The 21,404-nt window shown below is 37.3% G+C and overlaps 1 protein-coding gene across 1 annotated transcript in view; it reads left to right on the top strand.

Annotated features, from left to right (window-relative positions):
- The window catches only part of NKAIN3 (sodium/potassium transporting ATPase interacting 3), a 246,115-nt gene that overhangs the window by 110,313 nt on the left and 114,398 nt on the right, over positions 1 to 21,404 (top strand). Inside the window, exon 5 of the mRNA XM_040993241.1 lies at positions 3,242 to 3,439. Coding sequence (XP_040849175.1) covers positions 3,242 to 3,439 — 198 coding nt within the window. The remainder of the gene's footprint in view (positions 1 to 3,241; positions 3,440 to 21,404) is intronic.

The following is a 21,404-nucleotide window of genomic DNA, read 5'->3' as shown; positions in this document are numbered from 1 at the left end:
ATTCCACGAATTAGAAGAGAAATGGCATTTGAGTTCCTTGAAAGTTATTTTTACGATTACTTTGTTTATCTGTAACTAAGCATTTTCCCATGTATTTAAAAAATCCAGGCTTTGCTCAACTACATACCTCAGTAAAAGAAGTTGTCTTCTTTGTTTATTTATTTACTATTACTTATTAAAGTATTTTTTGTTCTTGTGCAGGAGAATTAATTATACTACATATTTTTTTTCTTTTTTAATATGTATAACCAAATACAAAAGAGAAATCAGTCACAAATTCAGTGTAAAATTTTACAATACACTTATGAAATTTTATGTTGTTAATTTCCTCAGATTTCAATATAGCCATTAAAAGAACAATAATTTATAAACATGTTATAGTTCAAATACGGTGAGAGTTCTGATGAGAGGTCTTATAAATCTAACAAACATAATCATTAACTCACAAATTGTTCTATTTTGTCTCAAAAATTTTAGTCAAGGTCATATGAAATGAACTTATAATAAAGCAGACCACTGGGTACTGGGTGCAAATGCTCAGAGAATCAAATTGCTACAAAGTCTCAGGTCTTGCTAACTTATCCTGAACCTAGAAGATCCTGGTAAGCTGGGAGATAATATACTTCTGGAGTGATCAAGATTAGCCATAAGAGAGTAAAACTAATAAGTAGAAAAGGAGAAATTAGTGTGTATTTCTCATGTTTTCCTACCGGTAAATTTATCTTGTGTTAAGCTGAAGTCAGGTGAAGCAATTATTTTGCTATAATACTTTCCCTTTAGAGGGTAACTGCAAATGATGCATGTAGCAAGCCAACAAGCAAAAACGGAAGTAAAGTATTTTATTAGTAATAAAATGTCATAACTGTGAAGGTAACTGAAGAGCAAGCCAATGAAAATAACAAAAAAAAAAAAAAAGAAAAAAATGGTTTAATATTGTTAAAACCAGAGACACACTTTCAATGGAATTCTGAAGTCCTAAAACAGAACATTTTAAAGTGTGTAGCAACTTTTTCCACTAACATTCATTCATGTTTTCAACATCATAATTCCTTATCCTCTACAACAGAGTAAAGGGGGCAGGTCTGCCCTGTGCCCATGTGCAGGCAACTATACAGCAGTTATTTTCCATACCAACCATATATATAAGCTTGAAAGCTTTCCATTTCCCACAAGTTTCCTTCAACTTTTCAGAGTCCTCAGTTTTAGGCACTTAGAAATATCCTAAGCTGCTGATATCCTAAGCTGTCCTCAAAGGGATCTTGGAGCTCATAGGCAAGTATCAAATGGGCTGCACAGACAACCTCTGTGCTTGTTATAAATATTTTTAACAATACTTGATGCAACAGGGGTCTCACCTCCATGGACCCTGCTTAGAGAAATTCTGAGAACACTCAGTGACTGCTCCTACACTCACAGCTATCCCACAGTGCAGTGCTCTGGCCCGAGGGCCACCTAACCTCTCCATCTTCAGTCCTCTTCCTTTCTGCTACACAAGTACAAATATAAACTAAGTATAACCAAATGTTGTCATATTTAGTTGTTATATTTAGTTTATTTGGAAGAGCTTGATTCCTTATCTATTTTTTCTAATGTTCATGATAACAAAGAAAGATACACTCGGTTCTCCACAGCTGATACTCCAAAAAGAAAATTTGAATAGTCCATATGAGATACAGATATACGAATTTTAGTGTTTTAAAACATTGAAAACTCTTAGAAATATTTTGAACTTCAGATTTTATAATATTTGCATATAAATAATGAGGTATCAGCATGGAAAGCAAGCCTACACATGAAGCTCATTTATGTTTTATATAAACTTTATACAGATATCCTGAAGCCAAAACCATACACTATGTGTAATGCACACGAGTCTTAATTGTAGTCTGTCTTATTGTGGAGTCACATCAGCACTGAAAAATTTTTTGGATTTTAGGCCTTTATGATTTCAGTTTTTCAAATTAGAGATACTCAATTTGTACTAAAAGAGATCTCTTGAAAATCAAAATTCTTAGCTCCTCATCTCCATTAGGAACTTTGAAAACATACTTTACATTTGATATGTGAAAATCAGCGATCATTTTCTTTGTTCCTTGAGTTGGACATCAGTGGTACTTTCTGGCAATAAGTGAGGAGGAAAGGTCTAGTTCCCTTCAAGGGATGAGGAATGATCAGGGGTGAGAAATAAAGATACACCTAGTAATGTGAGAGAGAATGACATTGAAGCTCAAAGGGCAGACTGCTTTACCATGAACTAGCTGTGCTACCTTGGGCAAAGTACACCTCTGTGCAACTGACTCCCAGCTCTGCTACTTCCTATGACCTCTGTAATGAATTATTGCATGATTGGTGGCTTAGATCACAGGAATTTCTCTCACAGTTGCAGATGATGGAGATCTGAATTCAGTTTCATTGAACTAAACTCAAGGATCTGGAAAGATGCTGTCCCTCTGGAACTTCAGGGCTGGGTCCTTTCTGTCCTGCCCCCATTCCTGATGTCTACCAACAACACCTGGCAGGTCTTACATCACCTCTCTCCCTGCTTGGTCACAGAGCTTTATGTTTCTCCTCCATGTGTCTAATCTTCATGTGTTTCTTTCTCTAGATAATACAGATGAGTGCATTTAGCATCCACCTAGAAAATCCTAATAAGATAGGATAATCTCATATCTTGATAAGATATAACCTAGATAAGATAATCTCATATCTTGATGCTGACCCACACATACAAAGTCCCTCATTACAGTATAGAATAAAATTCACCTGGATTAGGATTATCTTTGGGGATGACAGTTACTTGGCTGTTTATAAATAAGGCCAATAATAGTACCTACATGAACACTAGAGTAAATATTATATTAAATTCACTTGTGTCAATGTCTAACATGCAATAAAGCACTCAATGAAAGCCATTGATAGTGATGTCAGTGGGGAGGCAATAACAAGAAAATACAATAAAATTGAAAACAAACAAAATAGTTTATTAATAAATATTCAGGAATTATCTTCTCTCTGAATTTCTAAAGTATGCCTACCTACAGTATCGATATTATCCTAAAGCTTGTGTTTTTAAGAATTTACGTGAGGGATACATATAAGCATTCTGGACTTTGGAACATATTGTATGAAAACAAAATCATATCAGCAGTTCCATTTATTCTGAAATCTTCATAAATTCATTGTAAAAAATTGTATGTAATAAGATTATCTCCTTTTGCTCTCCTGTCTCCCGCCCACGCAGGATACTGATCTAATGACTTTCAACATCTCTGTACATCGGTCATGGTGGAGGGAACATGGGCCTGGCTGTGTCCGAAAAGTGCTGCCTCCCACAGCCCATGGCATGATGGATGATTACACCTACGTGTCAGTCACGGACTGCCTCGTTGACTTCCAGTATCTGGAGGTCATCCACAGTGCAGTGCAAATACTTCTCTCTGTAAGTGTGACTTCTGTGTTATTATCTCATTGGATCTTTTAGTGGCATGTTCTGTCTAAATTTGTCTAACTATCTGGTAAACAGTGCTACAAATGAACAGAAAATTTTGACAGTGATAATAGCAGCAATTATTTTATCACAAGTTATATTTCATGACAGGATACATCATTTTCTTCTTGATATCCAGACAGCTTAGTTTCAGTTGCTGTAGTTTCTAGCTTGGGGCACTATATAGACACCATTGAATGATAGCATCATCATGCTTTAGAAGTGGCTAGTATGGGTCCAGTGTGGTAGCCTAGTGGCTAAAGTCCTCACCTTACACTCGCCAAAATCCCACGTGAATGCTGGTCATAGTCCCGGCAGCCTTGCTTCCCATCCCTGCTCTCTGCTTGTGGCCTGGGAAAGCAGTAGAGGATAGCCCTACACTTTGGAACTCTGCACCTGTGCTAGAGACCCAGAAAGAAGCTTCTGGCTCCTGGCTTTGGCTCAGGTGAGTTCCAGCCATTGCAACCACTTGCAAAATGGATGGCATTTGCATATAAATAATGTCCAGCATTTTCTACATAAATCAATATTTTTTTCAAATGGTTAGACATAATAGCAACTACCAATCAATAATAAACAAATACATAAATAAGCAACAGATTATTAGACATGTCCATCAGTGCAGAACATATTTTGAGATTATTTCGGGAAAGACTGTTGAGATATCCTTGCTGTTACCTTGTGTACGTTATCTATGACTATATAGCTGATCACTCTAAAATACAATTATTTAAAACAACACCACTTTATGATTTGGTGCCCAATAGATTAATAAGTGAGGTAGGACTCAGTGGCAGAATTCTCTTCCTCCATGCAATGCTGGTGAGAGTCACTCAGGGACTGAAACCCCCAAGGATGCCTCACACACAAGTGTAGTACAGGGTATTGGCTTCTATACTCTACCGCATGACTTTTCTCTGCAGAAATGTTATCAGACTTTATTGTAGCAAAGCAGTTACATTCTAAAAGAAGAAGGCCCATCATGCAAGAATTTATCAAGCCTATCTTCAAGTTATTCTGGCTGTTGTCCAACTGATGATAGCAAGTTACTCTGTCAACCCAAAGTCAGTGTAGGAGAGGACTCACTTAGGGCCACCAGTGTTGCAGTCTTAACTACTTTTGTCAATATATCAATTATTTAATTTACATGTGTCAAGCTCTAAAATGATGCTCAGCAGCACATTTGAGTTGTAATTTTCCATGCAAATTAACCGTTATAACAAAAAAATAAGCAAAAGTGTTTATGATTCTAAAGCAAAAAAGCATACATTTACACTAAATTTAAATAACCGATTATACGTCAGTGCCAAGTAATTTCCTTTCAGACATGCAACAAGAAATATGACCATTCTAGGTTTCTATAAGCCTATTTAGAGCTACAAATATAATAAGCACTATTTGCTAGCATCCATTTATCAGATCTTTTTCTGTGATGTTTCTTAATCTAGAAGTTACATTGAAAACTGTAGTAAGTATATGTGTTTATTTTATAAAGTATAGAGGCAAATTTTGTTTTGAACATTATTAGTCTATTTTATAGTAAGAAAAATACTCTACTGCTATGTACTATATTTTGAGGTTCTTATTTACTTTTGGACATTAAGTTGTTTTCTAAATCCTTTCGTCCTTGTTCTTTATAAAATACTTGCTTATTTATTTATTTTAAAAGCATAATTATAGAGAGAGGCAGGGAATTAGAGAGAGAGAGACATCTTCCATCTGCTGGCTCATTCTCAAAAGCCACAACAACTTGGCCTGCACCAGGATGAAGCCAGGAATCTGAAACTCCACCAGGACCTCCCACGTGGTGGCAGGAGCCCCAACTCTTGGGCCACAATCCACTCTTGTCCTGGCATTTTGGTTTAGAGTTGGATCAGAAGCGGAGCAGTGTGATAGCCTAGTGGCCACATCTTTGCTTTGCAAATGCAGGGATCCCATTTGGGGGCCAGTTCACATCCCACCTGCTCCACTTCTGTTTGTAATCATTGAGTCTCTAGTTATACTATAAGTTTGAAAGCTCATTGTAATATGGGAAACTCTGTGCTTTTTCACTTGTATTTTCTTATAGTCTTAGTAGCTAACAGAATAATCCACATAAATGTTTGTTGAATGACCATATGAATAACAAAAAGAGATTCCAAAGTAAGAAATGAATTTAAGTAGGAATCCAAAGAATAAAAGAAAGTAGAAATGAGTAGAGAAACAAAATACACACACATACACCAGAGTGAAGTTGTCTCCCAACTGGGAAGTCTAGAATATACAGTTCTTAGCACTCAAAGCACTGTCGCTTCTTGTTACTGTGACTACAGCTGCTCTCTGCTTCCCTGGTCTTGTCTGGGCTGGTGCTTCTTTCAAAGGCAAACAGATCCAACCTAGAGGTACTTCATCCACTGAATTATCACGCACGATACCATTTCTTAACATAAAAACGGCTTTCCTAATATTTTCTATATGCCATAACAGTAATAAATCCCCATTCTTATAATTGAATCTTACCTAGTGCATTTAAATTTGTCTCATTCTAATTTTCCAGAATTCTCTTTTCCACTAAGCCTCACAAGAGCCTCTGAATGACAGAATATATTTTCACATTATCATGAAAATTGTGTTACTACAATGAAGTATGGAATGAAGCAGCTGCCTAGAGATTAGAAATACAGTCCCCAAAATATTATTTTTGTTTCTCATTTATTATTAGCATTATACCTAACCCAAAGCATCAATTCATCCATGAGTGTTGAGTAAGTTATAACACATACTTTCTGGATTTTATATTTATAAAATGCAAACTTCATAAGTTCTAAACACTGGGCTCACTTTAAAAAGTACATGTATTGGTGTTGTCTATGAGTAACTATCTAGAATCCATGCTTCTAAATTATTTCTAAAGCACATTCTCTTTGGGGGTCTGAGGATACCCAGATGCGAAGAGAAGACAAATCTATCTATTCACGCATCATGATCCTGTCCTTGAATTTGTTTTTCACGTGTTCTTTATTGAAAGAGTAATTTCACTAGTTTAAACAATCTCAATTGTATTGCTCCTATTATTGAGGGGATCAGAATAATTTCCAGGAAAAATTAGAAAGCATGTCTAGTTGAATTGCAAGCCCTGGACTATCTATATTTTCAAATCAAATGCTCATCTTAGAAATTTTACACTAAAGATTTTAATATATGTCATTTTTCTGATTCTGCTTCTGAACTGGTTTAGTTTTTGTACACCATGCCAGAGCATGTCAGATTCACCTTTATGTTCTTTACCTTCATCCACTCATTCTGAAACCATTCACGTTGTGCTATGTGATAGAATAGGGGGATGCTGAGTGAATGATTCTAGCTGTTTTCATTTAGAAATAACTTTTTACAAAACCCAAAGTTTTATCCTCATGTACTTTCTGCAAAATTTGATCTTTTGTAGAGAGAATGTACATGTTTTTAATTGACTCTTGTTGTGTAAAACTATCTTTTCAGTCTGGTAGTCAGTTTAACCTATGGCTAAGGATGAAGTCTTCCAACAGCTACTAGACACTGAATTACCCAACGCAAACCATCAATGAAACTAATTTTGTTGTTTCTAGTATCTCTGTAAGCCTACAGTCAAAATGCTGGTCCTGATTAATTACTAAATATGTTTCAGATTTTAAATAATTTTGTAGTAGATATGTTCTCTATGTAAGCTTATATGACACTGATGCTTATAAAGACCTGAAATCATAGTTCACTCAACAGGTATATCCAAATCCTAACAATTTTACTGATCAGGTATACTCAGGATCCTGAACACAGATTCCATTGAAAGCCTTTTGAGCATGGTTGATCAGTCAATTTTTTTGTCCTTAGCTACAAATTTGTCTCAACACCTTGTTGATCTAATAAACAATTACTTGCCTGAGAAGAGATGAAGAGATATTGACTTCATCCACTGAGGATTGAACTAAATGCAGTGACCAGAGATGCTGGCTACAGAAGTATAGATCCAAATCTTTAACACTTTTATGTAGCACCTAGTTGTTTCAATTGCATTACATGCAGAAGTCATCTACTTCATATAAAATATATTTCATGGGAAAAATGTAATTGTTGGGAGAATATGGAGCAGGAGAGGATGTACACATTTTTTTTTTACTTATTCAGCAAATGAAAGTCCCAGCAAGCCAAAAGGAAAAAATAAACAGCCTGATGTATTTAACATTTTACAAATGTTGAAATTTAACTATCCCGTTAAAAGTACTTTGTAAACATCTAGTACTAGCTCCCCTTTAGTTGTCATTAGGTAGGATTATTGGCAGCTCGGGATCTTGGTAAATGGTTTCTTAATTTTCTAAAGGATATAAAAGCAGAATTGTGTACAAATAGCCAAACCAGTTCAGAAGCACAAACAGGAAAATGATATGCACTAGTATCTGTAGCATTAAACTTCTAGAATGAGCATATGATTTGAAAATATGGACAGTCTGGAGCTTGAAGTTCAACTACACATGATTTTTAATTTTTTTCTGGAAGCTATTCTGATTCCTGCCATAACAGATTCAATACAAGTGAGCCTTTGCCATGAGATAAAGCGTTATATTTGGCTTAAAGTGGTATATCCAAATCTTTTAATTCAAGAAACTGTTCTGAAAGTCATGTAACGCATGGATAAATGAACAGAAACAGATATTAGGATGCTTTGTCATAACCAGGGCATGCATTCCCTGAGTGTCTTGGTAATATCTGGGTACAGCCTGAAGTTCAACAATGCTTGGATGACATTAAGGTGACTGACATCATGTTATATGTGCTCTATGGAGCTTCACTGTGTAAATAAATATATTAGAGGCTGGAAAACCATGCTACTAAAAATTTGAGGCTTAATACAGATTTCAGATTAAGGGAGACTGAATGCATGAAAATTACATGAAACACACATTAATGAAACAGCCTGTGAACTTTGATTTATGTGGATAAGATAGTAGTATCACACTAGTGTCAGCTTCCTGGCTTTGGTCATCCTACTATGTGTGAGGTGCTGACACGTGAGGAATCTGGGTGACAGAGAGACAGAAATTCTTTGAACTGTTTTACACATTTCCTGTGTGTCTGAAAAGATCGATAAATGAGACTTCAAGACACAATCTTAATAAATAGAAAAAATGCATTTTAAAATTATTTTGCTAAAGTAACCAGGTACAAATGGATTTTTTAAATTGTTTAGATTATTCATCTAAAGAAAACATTTCATATGTTTCATATACGTAATTTTAAGAACATAATGTTTCCCACACTTTCTCCTTCAAAACTACCCTTCCTGTTTCTTTCTTTATTTTTCTTCGAATTTTTGAGATGAAATATTTTCAGTTTACAATCACAGGCTTAATCCTCCATTAAATGGAGAAGTCAATATTTACTAAACAGAAAAAACCACTGCCATTGTTCCTTAGGAATATGGACAAAGACTATAAACAATAAAAACCTTAAGATGTCAATTTCACTCATATACATTACACATCTCTAAGAATTCTGTTATATTAGTTACCACAAATTAGAGAAAACAGATGACAATTGTCTTTATGAATTTGTTTATTTGTTTTCTTTGAAGATTTATCGATTTGTATTGGAAAGTCATATAACAGAGAGGAGAGACAGAGAGGAAGGTCTTCCTTCCCACGATTCACTCCCAAGGTGGCCGCAACAGCTAGAACTGAGCCAATCCAAAGTCAAGAATCTGGAGCTTTTCCCACATGGGTGCATGGTCCCAAGGCTTTGGGCCAACCTCAACTTTTCCCAGGCCACAAGCAGGGAACTGGATGGGAATCGGGCTTAGAACTGGCACCCATATGGGATCCTGGCACATGCAAGCCAAGGACTTTAGCCACTAGGCTACTGTGCCAGGTCCAAACTGGTTTATTTCAATGAACATGATGCTTTCGAATTGTGTCCATTAGTTGCAAAATACAAATTGCCATTCTTTTTTTTATGGCTGAGTAATAATCCATGGTATATAAATACCATGTTTTCTTCTCAGTTGCTGCTTATATATTCCATATATAAGTTATTGTGAGTTGCGGTGCTGTAAACATAAGGGTGCAGACACCTCTTCTTTTTGCTGATAACATTTCATAGGTAAGTTCCCAGGAATAGGATGACTGGGTCATAAGTTCTATCTGTTTTCATATTTGTGAGGAATCACCATACAGTGTCCCATATCGGTCGTGCTAGTTACAGTCTCTCTATCTGGGGGGTTAAGGTAGCGTTTTCACTGTATCCGTTGCACTTGCCATGATTTGAATTTTTGGATGATAGCCAAACTAACTGGGATAAGGAAAAACACTGTTGTTTCTATTTGCATTTCCTTGATGGCTAGTGGTCTTGAGGATATCTTTCACGCTTTAAATTTCATTCTTTTAAAAAAGTCTGTATCTTTAGCACATTTCTTAATTGGGTTGTTTTGCGTTGAGATTTCTGAACTCCTTAGATATGTTAGCCCTTTATCAGATGGATAGTTGTAAACATGTTCTAACACTCCATTGGTTGCCGCTTTGGTTTGTTGAGTGTTGCCTTGCTGTGTAGAAGCCTTTTAGCATCATGCAATCCCTTCTGTCTAATTTTGCTTTATTGCCTGCACACCTGGGGTGTTATTCAAAAAGTCTTTGCCTGGGCCACTGTATATAATGTTTCCTGTTATGTTTTCCTATGGTAAGTTGGTTGCTTCATGTTTTATGTTTAAATCCTTGGTGCTTTTCTGTTGATTTTTGTATGGGGTGTAAGTAAGGTCTTCTGTCACACTTCTGCATGCAGAGATTCAATATTTCCAATTTCATTTACTGATGAGACTGTCTTCTTCAGGAAATGATCTTAACTTGTTTTCAAAAGATTAATTGATTGTAGACGGATGAATTAACTTCTGGTGTTTATGATCTGTTCCACTGAAACGCGAAAAAAAATTTAAGGAAAAGCTACGAAATATTAGTAGAGAGAATTCAAAATTATTATTAAAATTTTACAACCCTCTGTGAAGTGAGGGGAGGAACAAAGAGGGGCTTGGCAGAGACAAGGGAATCTTTGTATCGCTAGATCAGCTGAAGGAAAAAGCTGGGTTAAATTTGAATTTGGACACTTCAGAAAGTTTGATCACAGTCTCTAATTTAACCATTTTTAGGTACATGTGCATATTTAGAACCTAGTTAGCTGCAACAATGAACCTGCCTACTCTTGCTCTTTAAATCAGAATGTCCCCTATTGCTATAATAAAAGAACAGATAAGGGAAATTACAGATAAATTTATTCCAAAGATTTCACAGTTCTAATATTGATTTTTGACAACTTGGATTTCTTATTTACATATTACTCAGAACTAAGCAATAAGCTTGTTAATTACCCACTTAAAATGTGGTCCCTGGAGATTCATAAAAGGCTCATAATGTTCTGGCATTCTAGTATTATTGGTGAAGTCTTGGTTATTAATACTCTTTTTTCTATTACATGTAAAACAAAGAAGATATAGTGACAGATTTCCAGGACAAATACTACATGAAAATATAAATAGCAGACTTACAGCTATCTGAGTGATTAATTTTCTTATCAATATTTCTGCTTATGAAACTTATTCCATATAATGCTTTACAATTAAATTACAGAGAAGCTTCAGGGAAAGAACTGTTCCAGATACCTAAATATTGAAGGGCAGTCTTAAGGACTGAAATTTGCTAAATCTTAAAGTTAATTAGTAAAGGTGGAGACCAATTGAATACTCTACATGAGGAACATAATATAATTAGCCAAGTGCCTAAGGTAGCAAAGTTGGATAAAAGTTGTAGACTTGAATCTAAGATGTAAAATTGGGAGAAACATCTCCAGGCGGGTGAAAACTGACTTGACAGAAGGAGCTAGAACAGCAGGAAGGAAGTAGAACCAAGACACACATGGGATAAAAACAAAATCAGGAGAACCTTGAATCAAACATTAGGGAAAGAAATGAAAAAGAAAATGTCAAAGGCTTAGAGACCAGGTAACAATTAAAATTGTGATTATATTACAGGAAGGGAGAAATAATAAACAGAAGGCCACTGGGTGGTGTACTTAAAATTATTTCATCCAATCCATCGCATAATGAAAATTAAAAGGATTAATTTTAACTGAGGAGGAGATTAAGAGAATGGTTTCTGGCACTCAAGAGCCTATGCTGACATTGAGAAGCAAGAAGCCGTTAGACCTCCTCTGAGGGTCAATGGATGGCTGACCCTGAATTTGCAAAACTGTACACGGCTTAGCTCTTCATAGGTACAGCATCCTACTATAATTAATCCCTACTCATTTTTCCTATTCCTTGCAATAGGCTTGTTCTACAATGAAAAAAAAAATAACTTTTGTTCATCTTTCTTTAACCCAAAAAGTGTGTCTTGGACAAAACTAAGCTTGCTGTTTCTAAAGACTCAGAAGTTTACAACTGAAATACTGAGCAAAAGCTCACAAGTCAGAGGCAATATCTAAGACTCATTCACATGTATTCTCCGATTAACACGAAAAAGTGTTTACTTACCACAACTGCCAATCGAATGGCTGAAAATCGATTATCTTTTCATTGTGGCTTAAAGCAACTAGTACAGTGTCATCCATTCACATCCGATTTAAAGTTGCTAACAGGAAAGCTACACGGACATGGTGTTCTTCATGCAAAGAGCTTTTTCATTTTAAATTTATTAAATGTTTGCTATGCATAATTAATAACTACTAGCAAATATAATTTGAAAATCCGTCAAATAATCAAACACAAACCATTAAAATCTTCAGCACATACAACATTTAGTTAATTAACTGAACTAATCCAAATAAACAGAGAACTGTTGCAAGGCTTGGCTGTGAAGCATTTTAATGATGATGATAATAATAAGGTTCATGGCTGTCGTTTACTGAACATATTACCTGGGTTTGGCTTTCTCCTTTGAAGTGCTATCCTGCATTATCTTCTTGGGAGTTACTCAAAGTGGGCTTTACGCTTTTTAATTTGTGTATGATGAATTCAGACATAAAGAAAGCACATATTTTTAATCTCAATTTTCTTTTCTTTCTTTATTTATTTAATGATATGGGTCCATAGGCTCTGGGATTCCCCCTCCTTCTTCCCAAATGCCAAACTCCCATGAATTTCACCTATATAATAGTGAGGTCCTTCATAAATAATCTTAACTCCATTTTTATGCATTTTAAGTGTAGCCTGACACTGTAGGTACAGACAATGGCAGGCAGTCCAACATCCTATTGTCAAGATATAGTAAGCAGTTTCATTGGGGGTCCATCTTTGATTTGGAAGTAGAGATGCATACTGCATTGTAGCCTCACATCTGGATGTGATAGTCTTAACACAGTTACTATACAACCCCTTACTTGAAAAACCATAAATCAAAATCAATAACAGGAAGAAAAATAGAAAATTTACACCATTAAGTTATAGAACAAACTACTGAATAACCAGTGTGTGGCTGAAGAAGTGAAAGAAGAAAATCAAAAATCTTCTTGAAATGAATCGTGCTACTGTGTGAAATGAGTCAGTGAGGAAATTAGTAAGAAAATTTTTTTTAAAATTTGAATGAATGAAAATAAAAACAAAAATATCAAACCCCTTGAGATGTACCAAAAACAAAAACTATCCTGAAGAATAAAAATCAAGCTGGAGGCATCACAGTTCCAGGTCTCAAGATATATTACAGAGCAGTGGTCATCAAAACAGTCTAATATTGATACTGAAGCAGAGAAGAATGATTAATGGAACAGAATAGAAACTTCAGAACTGAGCCCACACATGTACAGACAATTAATCTTCAACAAGAGAACTAGAAATAATCCAGGGGAAAAGTCTAGTTTCTTCAGCGAATGCTGTTGGGACAATTGGATAGCAGCCTGTAGAGCTAATAAGCAAGACCCCCACCTTTCACAAAGGTCAACTCTAATGGATCAAGGACCTAAATCTGCACCCAGAAACCATCAAAGAAATTGCATCATTTTCTTAAAGAAGGTTTGATTTTCTTATTTCTTCAGGTACACATTGATTATTTAGTAGCATGTTATATAACTTAATCTTGCAAATTTTCTGGGTTTTTCTTCCTGTTGTTGATTTTCATTTATGGCTTTTCATGTAAGAAGGTGTGTAGTAACTATGTTAAGCAGACTATTACATTAAGATATGAAGATACAAAGCAGTGTGCATTTCTCAACTATCAAATCAAAAATAATCTCACAATCAATCTGTTGAATGCATCTTAACAATAGGAGACTGAACTTTCTGCCACTGTCCATACCTACAATACACTTAAAACACAGAATAATAGAGCTATGACTGATTGTGAAAGACTATGCTATTGTAATGACATGGGCGAAATGAGTGGGTGGTAGGGATTTGGGGTGTGTGGAAGGTAAATCCTGGATCTTATGGAACGGTATCATGAACCAATAAGATACATTAATTAATTTAATCAATTTAAAAATTTTAAAATAATAAAAATATTAAGTCACTTCATTTTCCCACAATTTTTTATTAGCTCTGTTTCACAAGTAAAGAAACTAAAGCAAGAAAATGCTACCCACTGATATCCAGCTGGCCCAAGGTAACCCAGCTAGCAAGTGGCTAAAAAAATTGAAGATAGGGCACTTTGACTCAAAAGCAGTTTACTGAACAATTCTTCTGATCCTTCAAGAAAGAAGTTTCAGAATTGGTTTCCAATGTGATACTTTAAAAACTTTGAATCATCTTAAGAGATGTCCTAGTTTCTCTTTTCCTAAACCACATGCTGAAACAAGGACTTGGGTATATGTGGTAGAATTAGGAGTTGATTCCAGAAAGCTCAATGAGGCAAGAATAGAAGTTGATAAAGGATGAATTATTGAACAACAGGGGATTTTTCTCTTCAATTTTGACTGTGTTCTGCATAGGTTAATAATTGGCCACTGAGAAGCAAAAACCCTGGAACATTTGTCCATGCAATCTCATCCCTAATTAAAGGCTTTCTAAGAATAAGTCTGTAACATTCCAGAACTTCTCTAGACATTCAGGGCCTGAGAAGGATCTACCAGGGCCAAGCAAATCTCTCAGTCCAAGAATCACACTTGCTGTGCAGAAGGAACTGGCCACCCACGACAGCTTCTGGCTAAGCTACGTATTGGCCAAGGGAATAGGGAGAAGGGAGAAGGGGATCAGCAGCTGATGCTCTAGTTAGGAATAGGATACATCTATAATCTTTGCCTACTAGCTTTCAAACTGCCAACTTTTGACAATAGCATATCAATTGCTATTTAGTTAGCTACACAATATTCCCCCATACTCTCATTAGCATGGACTGACTTTACCATCCATAATCCCTGGCAGACAAAGAATTGGTCAATCAGTATATACCTTTATCCAGACTCAAAAATCTAATTGGTTTAGAAATAATAATGGATGATAAACACGTTAGCCTCGGCTTAGTACATCTAAACTAGTAGGGAGGATAAACTCTTTCTTGCAGAACTGTTGTGTTACAAAATCATGCATGCGTTGATACTGGTGGATCCTGATGGCCACTTCATGATGCATCCCTACTTAAAAGGGAAGCAGACTATAAAAAGAAGAAACACAGAATGACTTTTGGGATGTCACATTCCAACATGGAGTGCCTGGTTCAGATTCCAATCACCCCAATTCCATTTGAGCTTTGTATTAACGTGCACCTTGGTACGGAGAGGATGGCCCAAGTTCTCAGTTAATTAGGTCTCTGCACTCAAATAGGAAACCTGAATGTTACTCATTTTGGAACTAGGAAATTCTGACTTCACACTGCTGTGGGAATTTGCAGAGTGAACCAGGTTAATCAGAAGGCAGAGATAGAAGATCAGAAGATATCTCTCTCTACGTCTCTCCCCTTCCTTTACAAAGTAATACAAATGAATTTTTTAAAAGGAGCACATAGAGATAAAGGAAGACAGAAAAATGAGCTATTGATTACCAAACCGGCTCCTCCTTTAGATTTTTCAGTTACATGAGACACTAACTTTGCTTTTGTGCTTAAATTGTCCTTAGGCCTCCTCCTCCTCCTCCTCTTCCTTCTTCTTCTTCTTCTTCTTCTTCTTCTTCTTCTTCTTCTTCTTCTTCTTCTTCTTCTTTAATAGTTTTACTTAGTTGCTTAGGGTACAAAGAGTCAAGGGCTACAGGAAAGTGGGTAATACCATTGTTTCCACACTAATATCATCATTTTTTTTTCCTATATCTGTGGTCAGGGGAGACACAAAGGGAGAGGGCCCACCCAGTCTCCCACCCATGCCAGGTCCCAGATGTAAGGTGGGCTCCAAGGATCCTGCTCAAGCAATTTTGATAGTTCAGCAGGTCTGAAATGCTGCCAATCTCGTCGTTCCAATTGTGATGAAATCTATTCAAAATCCACTGGCTGACATAGTCTCTTCATGGTTGTAGTTCTGAAATCAGCAGTTCAGTTGGAGGGATCTTCAAAGAAATTTTGTCTGAGGTAATCCCAAACCTGATTCTTGTGTGTGCTTGCCAGTACGGGGTCTGGCACAGTCCATCACCCAAATCAGCTTATGCATGTGCTGGTCGCTGCAATTGCTGGGTCAGTTCTGTTTCCACCCCTGTCTTCCACATGAACCAATGGGTGTTGCAGTCCAGCCCGATCTTGTCCACTTCATACTCAGCCCTCATGCAAACCAGTGGGAGCTGCTGCCCAGTTGGGGCAACTTCGCATAACCATCACCAGGCTTGCTCCTTACCCTGGTTCCCATGCTTGCCAGTGTGTACCGCAGGCTTGTTCAGTCTCTCCCACATCCCATTTAGCTCTCATACATATCAATGGGCATTGAAGCCTAGTTCAACCCAACCAACCCTACTATCCAGCCCACATGCATACTGGCAGGTGCCTTTCTGTCTAGCCACCCCTTCCCCTGTCCTGGTTTTCGTGCTTTCCAGTCAGAGTGGTAACCCATGAGGGAGGTGCCCACTATCTTCCTACTAGGCCACTCCAACTTCCAGTTTGTACACTCTCCAGGTGGTTCTGTAGTTTAGTTTGGCAGATTAAGCTCCCAGTGCCAGCCTCTACCAGCTGATGCCAGCTCACCCACTCTAATTTCTGCTTGCACCAGTCGGAACAGTCAGTCCAACTTGGCCCTTCCCTGATCTAGTGAGGCCCATAGGTGTTGTAGCCCTGCTTGGTCTGGTCTGCCCCCATCCCAACTCACGCTTTCCAGTGGGAGTGGTTGTCCAGCAGGGGAACCCACATTGCCCCTGCCAGTTCTGCCCCTCCCCCCCGGTTCTCATGTGTGCTGTTTGGGTGCTGCAACCACATCTGGTACGGCTCACCCCACCTTGGCATTCTGTAATGTGCACTGGCTTGTGAGGCGCTACTCTTACCAATACCATTTCTTCCTCAAAGTGCTGAGTGGTCGATACAATCTCCTAAATGTGGGCTGTATATTCTACTTTTTCAGAACCTTAAGCTTCTTAAATAAAAGATGTTTGAAGTCTTCTAACCCAATCTTCTCAAGGTGCAGGAATGCCATCTATATCTGCATTGCTCAATGTGGCAGACAATAGCACATTTTGCTGTGAGACAGATGGAATACAGCAGTTTCAAACTGAGATGTGCTATAACTAAAATTGCATACTGTATTTTGAAGATTTAGAACAAAAATGCAAAGTAAAATGTCTACATGGGGTAAATGTTAAAGACATTCTAGATGTCAAGTGTTAGACTACATTGTCAAAACAACTTTCATCTGTTTAGTTCTTATATTATTTTCTTATTTTTATTATATTTGAAAGACAAATAAGGAGAGATAGAGAGAAAGATTTTCCATCTGCTACTTTATTTCCCATGCCCATACAAGACAGGGCTGGGCCATATTAAAGTCATATGAGTGTTAAAGACGCAAGCACTTGAACTATCATCTACTGCTTCCAAGGGTACACATCAACTAGAAGCTGAATCACAAACAGGACAGCAGCTGGCATTGTGGCTGGCTTAGCAGGTAAAGTTACCACATGTGATACCAACATCCTGTATGTGTTCCAAGTGCTCTATTTCAGATGCTCTTCCTGATAATGTACCTGAGAAAAGCAGTGCAAGATATTCCAAATGCTTTCACCCCTACCATACCCATGAGAGATCCATAAGAAACTCTTGTTCCTGGCTTTGGCTGGTTCAGCTCCAGCTATTGTGGTGACTTGGGATGTAACATAGCAGATTAAACATATCTCTCTCTCTCTTTCTCAGAAAAAAAATGAATATTTAAAGAAAACAACAGAAACATCTAATACAGGATGAGGACGTCCGAGTTGAATCTCAACCATTGCTACAATGCCAGGCTTTCTTTGTTTTGTTTTGTTGGTGTCACTACTAGGCAAGTTAAAATCACATATGCAACTCACATCACATTTCTCTTGGACAATGCTGGCTTATGGTTTCTCTGACAAATGGTGATGCAACTTCTCCATGAACACACAGCTCATTACCGCTGGGCAGCCTCATCTATTATTGGACTGCTCTAAGTGTTAAAATGATTTTTGTCTAGAAATCCAAAATCCATTACTTTAGAACTCCCATTTCTATCTGTTAGCTCTGGTTCTGCCTCCTATATATCACAGAATATCTTCTCCTCATTCATATACAGCTCTTAAGATTTGTTACCAGAAGAGCAGGATCCATTGCAGCTTCCAAGAGCTAACGTAATAAGGCATCACATAAATTGTTGGTTGAAGTTTTGCTGACAAGATCCTGCATCAGCATTAACTATAGTTGCAGGCTTATTGGGCATATGTGTGTGTGTGTGAAAGAGAGAGAGAGAGTTGTTAAATCTTGCTCCAACTTCTTACAAAGATATAGAGAAAGTGTATGTTTCTGCTCAAAACTTAGAAATTTTCTTTCCCATATTCTGTGCCTGGAGAGAAGCAAAAGATACTATCATCCAGCAAGGATGTTGCTCCCAGCTCTAGGTTCTATCATGGAACATGAACACACATTTAAGCTAAGAATATAGTTGCTAAACAAAATGGCAGTTCTAAGTTCATTTTCAACAGAAAACAGAGTCTGTTCCAACACTACTTGCTCCAAGGCAGACTGGTATTCATAACAAGTAAAGTAATTTTCTTCTCATTAATGTCCTTAATAAAATACCAGGATACTTAATTTCTTCTTGAAATTTAAAAATGAAAACCAGTGGAATGCAACAGAGTGCTGTTTAAATGTGCAACAGAGTTTCAGGCTTCCAGTTCTTCACATCTACAAGTATTTTGGTTAAACACAAGTAGCCCAAAAAGTTAACTGTTCAAAAGACCACTATGATTTTGATATGTTACACATTTCTTCATAGCAATATTGTGGGCATGCATAAGAAATTAAGCTTTTTGAGTTGAAATTCTTTTCATTCCAAGAGATGGACAATCATGAAACCAAGAAATACATCTCCAGAACCAACTCTTTCTATTTAGATTGTATCACTAGCCCCTTAGAACCATACTTTAGTCTGTTGTTCAAATAAAAATTAACATAATGTAAGTGAAGCTTTTTTTTTTTTTTTAGTTTATTTGAGACATACAGCAAGAATGACAGAGATTTTTCATCCAGTAGTTCACTCCATAAATGGCTCAGACAACCAGGTGTGTGTCAGGTAAACCAGGTACCATGAACTCAGAGGCTTACCTCTGCCCATGGTGCTGGCATCCCACCTGGACACCAATTCATATCTTGGCTGCTCCACTTTAGATCTTTCTCCCTGCTTATGTCCTGGCAAAGCAATGGAGGATGGCTCAATCCTTTGTACCCCTGTGCTCACATAGGAGACTCAAAAGAAGTCCCTGGCTCCTGTTTTGGACCAGCCCAGCTCTGCTATTGAAGCCTTTGGGGAGTGAACCAGTCATTGGAGCATGTCACTTTCTTTCTCACTCTCATTTTCTCTATATAATTCTTCCTTCCAAATAGAAATAAATAAATCCTTGCAAAAAAAAGAAACTGGAAAAAGAACAAATTAACCTATATGCAACAAGGCAGAGGATTCCACCATGGGGGGAGGGTTTGTGGATGGGTGGGGGGAATCCCAGTATCTATAAAACTGTGTCACATAATACAATGTAATTAATAGTTTTTTTAAAAAAAAGAACAAATTAGCCTAAAGTAAGTAAAAGGAAAGAAATAACAAAAATTAAATTGAAAATCAATGAAGTAAAAACAGAATAAACAATACAGGAGACAGATACAATCAAACATCATAAGAATATCAATAAAACTGATGAGTATTCCAGACTGACCATGAAACTAATGTAGGAAAGCATAAATTATCAAATCAGAACGGGACATAATTATTGAATTTACAAAAATTAAAAGGTTTATAATGAGTTCTTTGAACAACACACTGATAATATAACCAAATTATATAAAATAAATAAATTAAGAAAAACATGCAATAGCGTCCATTCTGAATATACTGAGGAGGTACATAAAATGTAGCATTAATTTAAAATCCTCCAACTAAGAAGACATTAAGTCTAGGTAGCTTCACTAGTGATTTCATTTAATATTTTTAAAGGTCATAGAACTAATTCTTCATAAATTTTTGCACAAAATGGAAGAAGAGGGAATATTTACTATCTCCTCTGGTGGAAGGATCTTACTGGGACATTTTAAAAATCACACAAATACATCAATGAATCTAAAACCACAGCCCAAATCACGTGTGAGCATACTCAGACTGCTCTAAATCCTTCATCAGAAATTTACATACCAAATCCAGCAAAATGAGATGTTTACTTTCTACCTACTGATTTTATTGTAATAAATAATACACTAACCGACACAGGTGAAGATGTGAAAAACTAGTCCTGACGCAATGGTGGCAGCCATGAAGAACAGCACACCTGCTGCTTGGGGACAGGATCTGACAAGTTCAGAAGAGTTTAAAAACAGAACGTTTACATAGACCAGAAACTTCTCTCCCAGGTCTATGTCCACACACAAAAAAATGAGTACATTAATTCCATTAAAAAAAAACACACTTATACCCTTGCTTTTATAAAAGTGAAGAGTGGGGCCCGGCGCGGTGGCGCAAGTGGTTAAAGGTCCTCGCCTTGCACGCCCGGGATCCCATATGGGCGCCGGTTCTAATCCCGGCAGCCCCGCTTCCCTTCCAGCTCCCTGCCTGTGGCCTGGGAAAGCAGTCGAGGACGGCCCAAAGCTTTGGGAACCTGCACCCGCGTGGGAGACCCAGAAGAGGCTCCTGGCTTCGGATCGGCATAGTATCGGCCCGTTGCGCTCACTTGGGGAGTGAATCATCGGACGGAAGATCTTCCTCTCTGTCTCTCCTCTCTGTATATCCGCCTTTCCAATGAAAAAATAATAAAAATAAATCTTTAAAAAAAAAGTGAAGAGTGGTAGTAAACCTACTGGTTAACATCAACTTCATATAAACATGTTATTTAGCAATAGAAACAAGTGAAGAACTGATCCATGCTATAAAATCAATGACTCTCAAAAAAAAAAAAAGGGTAAGAAAGATAATCCCACAATGCTAAATAAACCAATAAGCCAGTCACAAAGACTATTTGATATTATTTCATTCATATGAAATATCCATTATCAGGCACATCTGTAGAGACAGAAAGTAGATCAGTGTTTGTCTACGACTTGGTGTAGGGCTGGGAGAGGGTGTGTAGTGGTGTGATGCACATATCCCAGCTCAGCTTCCTGCTTCCCCTTTCCCATAGCTCACGAAATTCACTCTGGTTATCCACCAATCAGATGTAACCTAGCCCCTTACCTGAGAATTCCACTCCTGTCTCTTGCGGCCCCTCCCTTAGTCCCCACCCACCTACCTGTGGCTCAGATAATCTCAGTCACCAGTCCCTGGGGCTGACACACAGCCCACACAGCCCCTCCTTCTCCTTCCCCCTCTCTATTCCTTTCCC

This window comes from Ochotona curzoniae, unplaced genomic scaffold (assembly GCF_017591425.1).
Source record: "Ochotona curzoniae isolate NIBS_2020 unplaced genomic scaffold, NIBS_Ocur_1.0 contig_1071, whole genome shotgun sequence".
Taxonomy (NCBI): domain Eukaryota; kingdom Metazoa; phylum Chordata; class Mammalia; order Lagomorpha; family Ochotonidae; genus Ochotona; species Ochotona curzoniae.
Note: the sequence above shows the minus strand (reverse complement) of the source record. Positions and strands in the feature narration are given on the sequence as shown.